Raw genomic sequence first — 8,870 nt, 5'->3', positions numbered from 1 at the left:
TCGACCTGTGGCTCTTTGCTGGGCGTCGCCCCCTGCCCCCCTTTCCTGCCCATCTTGAGCTGTCCTATCTAATAAAGGCAATATGCCGTGCAAACAATATTTCAACTTGAAAATAATAATTCAGTTTTGTAATGTTTTCCTTGTTTTGGGTTTATCTTTGCACATATGTGAGTTCATTATTAAGTTGTTTTACAGGCAATTAAAATGAAATAAAAATATTTAGGCATATTTCATTGTCATACACAGTGTAGGGGTGTGCTGAAATTAAAACAACAGGAGAGATTTTATTTTCAGTTGTTTGTGTTTATTGACATTGAGTCATTGTCATAGTCATCAACACTGGTGACGTCCTTGGAAAGGGTTGCAGTGGCCCTGATGTACAAATCACATCTGTTGTCAAGTTATTAAATTTCAGTTTTCTAAAATGTAATGAAAAGTACATTTATACACTTGTCTAAATATTTTTCATATACTGTGTGATATATTTCGGTTGAAACACAAGGCACTTGGACACCTTTGAAATACTGATTAGGATAAATCAATGTGCAAACAAGAATACAAGATAAATCAACACAGATACTGGCCACATGTGGCCATTGTCAGACATTCACCCTTCAAAAGTACTGGAGAGACAGTTTTTTAAACCATTGTTTGGCTTATTCTTGTGTACCTTTTTATGTTTTAACATTCATCTGAAGCAAATGTGTACGCATTATTGCCTAATACACACCTTTGTCTACCTTGTTCCTGTTCCTGTTGTTCTCGTCAATGCAAAGTCTTTTCTAAAAAGCAGGGCTGATCCTGTCTAGATCATTGTCTTGGAATGATTGATAGAGCAAAGAGATAAAATACAAATAAGGGAGTTAATCTCAAACCTACATTCAGTCGCGTCAACACTGTTTTTTTGTTTCTTCTTGTGACTTTAAAAATCACATGGTCAAACAGATAGCTCTGTGTGGATTATAACCTGTTGTCACACACATCGCAGTGAGATAACTACACCATAAATTTGATGCGTGGCATTAAGGCTTGGGAGGGTTGAATTATTTCCCCCGAGGGGGCTAATTATTTCGAATGCTGTGGGCTGGATAATGAAGCAATTAAGGAGTAACGTCAGGTGCACTTGTTTTACACAACAATTAATGTACCAGATTAAATCCACAGAAACCTTCTTTAAATAACAAGTGAGTGAGTCAGACATCGAAGGGTTTGATTCTAAATCGCTTTAAATCCATTTTGTGACCAGACAACTGTGTAAAATCTGTTTCAAAAACATAATTATTTGCTCGAGAACATAAATATTTTGTAAACAGCTGCATTTTTTTTTTTTACATGACTTTTTATTGGAGTTGGTGATTGACTGAATGATTGATATCATGTTTTGAAATGTAACCCCTTAATTGCACAAACTATAGATGTATGTAACAAAAGTAGATCTTAATTAAGTCTACAATGCTTATACATATTATTTAATGGTACATTATATTATTGCTTATGGACTGTATTTCTCATTGCTCCCCATAGTCATGCTTGTCCCCATATTTATTTATGAGCAAAAAAACGGGTGTGTGGAAGCAGTCAGTGGAGATTGTCAGAGATAAAAACTACAAAGTGGTTAGTGTACCAGCTCTTTTCATGGCCTGGTTTAGTAAATCTGATTCAGCTGATTGTCAGCTGTAAAATGTTGAATGGGAGGAGATAGGTGAGTCGAGGAATATTAAAGGGTCATTTCACCGAAATCACATGTCAGTCCGTGCAGATAGATGTGGTTTTGTGTCCCAAAGGTTTGAGATATCAACCTCTAAGACATCTCCACTTTCATATATACAGAATTTGATTTGTAAGATTCATAACATTGCAACAGGGCTCTACTACAACCACGCTACCAGCCCTGGCTTTGAGCAACAAATTAATGTCAGCTTGCAAACATTCTCACAGTGACAATAATCTTAAATTAAATCTCACATTTAAAAATCTTATTGCAAAGTAGTTCAAATAAAGAAATGGTTCAAAGTGATGCCTGTGGATTATCTCAAACAACAGGGACTGTTGTGGAAAGACAAGTTGAATTTCACTGTTAAATCAAATGTCCGTTTTAATGCTGTTTTCAGCATTAAGTAAGTCCAAGAAGGATATCTAAAATCAGCTAGGAAGGAGTATTTCTTTTCTTTGTAATTTGGGTGAATTGACCCCTTAAAGTTTGAGAGTTGAAATACGCATGGTGATAAAACTTTTTGCAACCCAACACCCAAAAGTCGTTTAGGTTTTGTACACTCAACACAAACACTTCTGTACTTTTCAGTCTTTCAGTCCGTTTTCAGTTGTTTCAGGGTTGGAATGACTGAAGTGTTTTATATGGCTCTGCAGGTGACAGCGACCTTTGATCCCTCACATGCACACACACACACACACACACACACACAGACACACACACACACACTCATCATAATCATGCATGTATGTCTGAATACACACACCCGGACATACAAGCATATAAACATTGATACAGAAAAAGACCAACACACCCTCCCTGGTTCTGTGCATTGCAGTGTGCACATCCTAGCTGACGACTGCTGGTTTAAGAAGGAGTGCCCTCGGGGGGACAACCACCCAGGACAAAGGGTCGCTTTGTCTTGGCCCCACCCCTGCAGACAGGTTCAGCACTTGCCCCACCTCTCCTTCCTCCTCTTCCTCTTCAGGTTCCGTCTCTTTCTCTGCCATTTGTCCCAGACCTCTCAGTGCTCCCAGCCCCAACATGGATACAGCTGAAAGCCCAAAGTGTAACAGAGGAGAGTCTGAGAGGCCGAGCGGCCCCATGCCACTGCCTCCTCCTCCACCAACAGAGAAGAGCGGTGCCCCGTGGTGGCCCAGGGCTCTGGCATGGCAGAAAGCAGAGAGAGGCAAAGAGGTCCCCAGACCTCCAAGAAGTGCTGCAGCAGCCCCGGGGATGATGATGTGGGCCCCGCCTAGAGAAGGCAGTTCAGCGGCACTCTGGTGCCCTGGATGACCAAGCCCCAGCCTGCTCTGAGCACCTTGTTCCTGGGCAACAAAGTGCCCATGGGCCTTGATGTGCTTGCGTAGCGAGCTGGGATCTGTGTAGCGTTTCAGGCAGCCTGCCATCTTGCAGTAGTAAGGCTTGTCAACGTAGTGGGTGCGGGTGTGTTTGAAACGGTCGCTAGAGTTGGAGTAACGTTTGCTGCAGCCTTCATAAGGGCAGATGTAGGGTTTTTCTCCTAGAGGAGGAAAAAGGGAGAGAGAGTAAAAGTAATCAGAGGGAGAATGAATAAATTAGGACAATTGATTACAGTAAAAATACAAAGTCAGAGAAGTGCAGGAGGAAGAGCCATGGAAAGCAACATTCAGTTATATGTTGTGATAAAAAGAATTCTGCACTACAGTGAACCTGAACCAAAAGTTCAGAAAGAGAGGAAATTACGGATCCCAGTATGTATTTCCTGTGTCATTCATTTACAAGGACTTTAAAGTGGTACATCAGCAATTTTGTATCACACTTGTGAAAGATAATAGAGATAAAGCTGTTTGTAACGCAGGATTTCTGTTCAAAATGTTCTGTACCCAAGCTGAGATAACTCTGTGACTTCATTAGGGGATATTTTCTCAGACTTTAATACACAAGAGCCACAGGTGACATTACATAACAACACACACACACTTTGAGAAAGAGTATACCACTAGTATAGCAGGAGCACACTAAGCTATGGTGAAATCAACCTGAAGATAAGGCTAATGTGATATGACTAAAAGTCTCAATAGGTTAGACTTTGCATCATGACAGTTCCTGGTATACACGGACAGAAATATCAGGTAACAGAATAACTCATTTTAATAATGAGGAACTGATAAAGAGAACAATAAAGCCAGTTACACCAGATTCCGTGACCTTTTGTGTCATTCTAAAGTAACCCCACCTTATGAAATGAAAGCTGTGTGTACCATGTAAATGTTGGTCATTCATAGGTGTGAAATGACTCACCAGGAACTTTCAAATGCATCAATACGGATCCTGTTCAAATTACAATGAATGGCTTATTTGGTGCATATCACTGAAGTGTTTATGGTGCCAGTAATTTCCTAGTGGCTTGGTTTGAAAAGATTACACTCATACTAGGAAAAGAAAGCGAGGAGTCATGTATGTGTCAGACTGACTGATAGTAAGCAGAGCAGAACATAACAAAATGAAAGCACTTGGGCCACTATCAAATGACAGCAGGTGAAGGATTCATGTTTGCTGTTATGTACGTAAATGATTACTCAGTTCTGAGATCCTGTTTTTCATCTTGTCCTTTTTTTCTTAAAGAAGAAATAACAAGCTCTGATCTGTCTCTCTGCTGTTTGTGAGCGTTCTGTCTTACCTTGTTTTGTTTCGAGATATTGAAACAAGACTGGGAACAAAGTGCACTGTCCCTCCACCTACTGGCAGAATACATTCATATCTTAAGTACATTATGAAGGCTGAATATGCGACAAAAGGACACGTTAAGACAGATGATGATACAAGTTTAATCCATTCTCGGTTTGTTTCGTGTTTTGTTTGATTTCTCTCAGTTTAGGGGAAAGACCAGACTCACGTAGTTTCAGTAAAAATCACAGATTCATCTCTGTGGTTCCACATGCCCCTTCAAGCTCGTTTAGCTGGTATAATATCATGTTCACCAACTTAGTAGAGATCGCAAGATCACGTGACAATCCATCTTTACAGGCTAGCAGGTTAGCGTAGATGCTGCTAGAATCTGTATTTATTCATTAAAAGAAGAGCAAAGAACGGCACTGAACACTTCTCAATGGAAAAGATGTTTTTGAAAGTGCCTGTCCTTTTGCAAACAGTTTCCAGTTACCGGTTGGTTCTGTGTAACAAACCATTGGGCGCAGTCAGGTTATCCAATAGTTGCTGGGGAAGTTCAGTGAAAAACAAACAGGTCAACCTCATGGTGGTGCCTGAGTAAAAGTAAGGGGATGAAGTCCGTAGAATAAGTAATCTGGGCGTCACAAATGTCTGTGCCAAATTCCATGGCAAGTAATTGTTGAGATGGTTCAATCTAGAACACACAGACTTATCTACAGGATGTTTAAGCTGACATAAACTCAGCTCAACATGTCAGCTACGCAATTTTAAACAAAAGTAGGAAAGGTAACAAATTGATAAACTGATTAGCAGGAGTGAAGGAAGTGTCAGTGAACTGAGCCTAGCAGCCCCAGTGGGAATTAAACACAAAACAAAGTGCACACAGGCTGCAGAAGAGTCTGCTATTTGCAGTCTTTCTGCCTCCGCGTTCACATCACAGTCACAAAAACAGGTCACAGGTTTAATTCCAGAGTCACCGTTACGGGAGGAGAGCAGTCCACAGACCTTCCACACTAAGATCAGTTTCCTGGTAAGGAGGAGGACAACTAAAACATTTCTATCCCGTTTTTCTGTGGCTTCGGAGGATGTTTTGTAAAATCTGAAAAAAATATGATGTCATTGTGATGTCATCAGGGCTATAAAGCTTGTTCTGTTATAATGTGGGTTGATGACAACAGCTGCATTGTAGGAGATGTAGGATAAGATGTTCCTTTATTGATAAAAGGCAGTTTTTTCTTGCCGCCGTCGCCAAGTGCTTGCTCATGGTGGTACTGTTGGGTCTCTGTAAATAATGTTATAAGGAGTTCGGTCTAGACCTGCTCTATTTGAAAAGTGTCCTGAGATAACTTCTGTTATGAATTGGCGCTATACAAATAAAACTGAATTGAATTGAATTGAATTGAATTGATTCCCCAGTGGGAGAAATTCAGGTTCAGTACAGGGGAAGTGTATTGTAAATAGTAGAAAGTGTAAAAATACAATAAGGATATAATAGAGGATATAAAAACTATAATATATATATATATATATATATATGCAGTATGCAATAAAGGAATATGGTGTGCAAAAAACAGTGTATAACTAACTGTACATGTGCAATTATTACGAGGTAAATCCTGGTCCAGTGAGTTTGACCAACACTAGGGGTTAAAGTCAGGATATCTTGGTCTTTTCTGGTTTGATTTTGGCCATTTTTTATTATTTTTCTGTCACAAGCGCCATAACTTTATAAAGGGGAAATAGTATATTTTATTTTTACACCAATGTGACATTGTGTATCATAACATAGTCCTAAAGGGACATATAAATTGCACACAAATAGCTAAGCCTGTAAAACCAACTATAGTTTCTTTATATAAACTTAAGAGTCGGTTGCTGCTAAAACCATATTTCCTGGTCTTTAATTTAAGCTTTTGTAAAAAAGGAGTTGAGAGATTGAAGCTGAAAATATATCATCTTTTGAAATGTTTTAACTCTTTGAAATATTAAAACATTAACAGAACATGAATTAGCACTGCATTTCTAACTCTTCTGACTGAGGGTAAAAGAACCACGGAGACCACAATGCGGAAATGAATTGGAATGTGTAAGTCAGTAAAATACAGATGCTTTAATTTCTTACTTTGGACCCCTGCACGCAACTTCACCCCATCCTTACATCCCCTCCACGTCCCCTGCACTTCGGAAACAAACATAAACCCTTGTGTGCAATAGTTTCGAGTCTTTTAAAGGATAAGACGATATTTGTTATTGTCAACAAATCGCATGAAATGAACCAAAAGCCAACAAGGGTTTAGTCCATTTCTTAACACTTTCTGACTTCCCTTCCATGCCTTTGGCTGTCAGTCCCAAGGCGGTTTGTTCCTCATGAAGAAGGTAAATCTTTCAGAAAGAGGCTCAGTCATTTTCTAAAACAACCGGTTTTTAAAGCTTTTAGCAAACGTTACTCAAACAAGACTAAATAATGTATTTGTTGGGGACTACTTTCAGGCATTTGGTTGGCTAGGTAGTATTTAAAGCTGGAAGATGTTAATTTGGGAAAAGAAATACACAGCTCATGTATATAATAAAGAAAACATGTCATCCAGTTCAAAAGTGTGTCTCGTTGATGCGTTTTTAAATAGTTTATGGACAACACTGGACATCTCCAGCAGAGAGGAATAAGATATATCAGGCTTTGGATGCACGGACAATTAGTAGTACTTAGTAGTATGAATCACTGTTGATATTTGTCATTGTGAACTCACCTGTGTGTGAACGGGTGTGTATCTTCAGGTTCTCCAGACGGGAGAAGCTCTTGTTACAGGTGGGGCAATGGTGTGGCTTCTCATTGGTGTGTGTGCGGATATGAATCAGCATTTTATACCTATAAAAACATAAAAGCATAATAAGAAAGTGTGCTGTTTATTTATGAATGCTTTTTTAAAGATGTGGCTGTGACTGTGACGTGTAAACTGTCACAATCCAGTCTAATAACCTGCCTAACTCAAAGCACTAGACTCATTCACACTCTTTTTTCTTTACTGCCAAGGTAATACTATGTGAACCAGGTAACTACTGCAGTTAAATGTTGCTTTTAACTACTTGGGATCATTTACATGGGATAAAATGACATGAATGTGTGATAATGAAATACAATAGAACTGAAAACAAACCTGATACCTGTTAAACTCTCAGGTGTGGGTCTTGCTGGTATGGCAGTACAGCATTAACAAAACAAAGAAATGACAATTGTACAATTCTGTATATTTTTAATGACATATCTATCAATTTAAATTAAATGCCTTTGTGTTTTTCATCATTTTTCTAACTTTAACTTTAGTTTGGATAACTGTCTGTGTGTATGAACTGATAAAACATTTTATTAACTGTTTACTTTTCTCATGTTGTGTGACAGTATGATTTTATATGTGTATTTATTAACTTTGGTAGGTGCTATGTAAATAAAATCTATTATTTATGTTAACACAGGAGTCATTTCCCTTGTTTGTGGCATGTTTTTGACATTATGTTTTTTTTTTTACCCAATATTGTTACACAACCACTTGCTAATAACATTTAACTTGTTCAAAGGCAACACAGGCCAATCACTACATATAAGACAGATGTACACAGTAGTAAAGAGTTTTTCACACAGTCCAAACAGGAGATTTGCATTGCAAACGTTGAGGCTGGCTTTAGACGACAACGATCTGAACACAAACCGCAAAAGTGGCGTTGCGTTCCCACTTTTTATTCCGCGTTTAGATGAGCATCTTTGGGGGGAAATCTGCGTGCACACGGTGACGCAAAAGTCTGTGAACTTTGATGTAGTATGCATGCCAGGTGGCTAGGTGACGTCAACGCATACGCGACGAGAGCCAGCGTGAGTAGATCAGAGCACACTTTTGCGTTGTTAACCCTTTAGACGGAAACTCAACGGTGGAGTGTTTTTAAGATTTCCACTCTGGAGGGTGGGTTAATTTTTTTGCCTTTTTAAGCCCTGAAAACACCGTCGCCGTCTAAACGAAAGGCACATCTGATAAAATATTTTGTCGGTTTCACCCAGGAGCATTGTCGTGTAAAGCCAGCCTGAATTGGTTTGTTAAAGTCAGCCTCCACTTTCTTCATGTTCCTACAGTGTGATGTTTGAGCTTCACCGTGCAGAATGATGTATGTGCAGAGTTTGACACTAGAAGGATGTTTTTACATTCATCTGCTGATATTCAAGTTTTATCTGCGCTTACTGCAAATCAGATTTTAAAGGGCGGACCTGCGGTCATGATTTGTCCCAATACCGGCCAGGCTGACAACATAAACCCATGTTTGTTGAAATGTCAGTGAATAACACTGTGAACATACCTTGCATTGAACCCTCTCCCATTACGAGCACAGCCCTCCCACTGACAGCAGTACCCAGAATCCTTTTCAGGCTTGACGTGGAAGTCGTTGATGTGATCCACCAAGTCCTGCAGCGAGTCGAACAGCAGGTGGCACTGGAGGGTAGAGAAGGAGAGAGAGATTATTC

General features: G+C 39.4%; 1 protein-coding gene across 1 annotated transcript in view; it reads right to left on the bottom strand.

Moving 5' to 3' along the window:
• Window positions 1-282: 282 nt before the first annotated feature.
• LOC127354562 (zinc finger protein GLIS2) overlaps window positions 283-8,870 on the bottom strand; it is a 28,488-nt gene continuing 19,900 nt past the window's right edge. The window contains exons 5-7 of the mRNA XM_051384534.1: window positions 8,705-8,838; window positions 7,111-7,229; window positions 283-3,233 (exon numbers count right to left, since the gene is read on the bottom strand). Coding sequence (XP_051240494.1) covers window positions 2,560-3,233; window positions 7,111-7,229; window positions 8,705-8,838 — 927 coding nt within the window. The 3' untranslated portion in view covers window positions 283-2,559. The remainder of the gene's footprint in view (window positions 3,234-7,110; window positions 7,230-8,704; window positions 8,839-8,870) is intronic.

The sequence above is a fragment of the Dicentrarchus labrax genome, unplaced genomic scaffold (assembly GCF_905237075.1).
Source record: "Dicentrarchus labrax unplaced genomic scaffold, dlabrax2021, whole genome shotgun sequence".
Taxonomy (NCBI): Eukaryota; Metazoa; Chordata; class Actinopteri; family Moronidae; genus Dicentrarchus; species Dicentrarchus labrax.
Note: the sequence above shows the minus strand (reverse complement) of the source record. Positions and strands in the feature narration are given on the sequence as shown.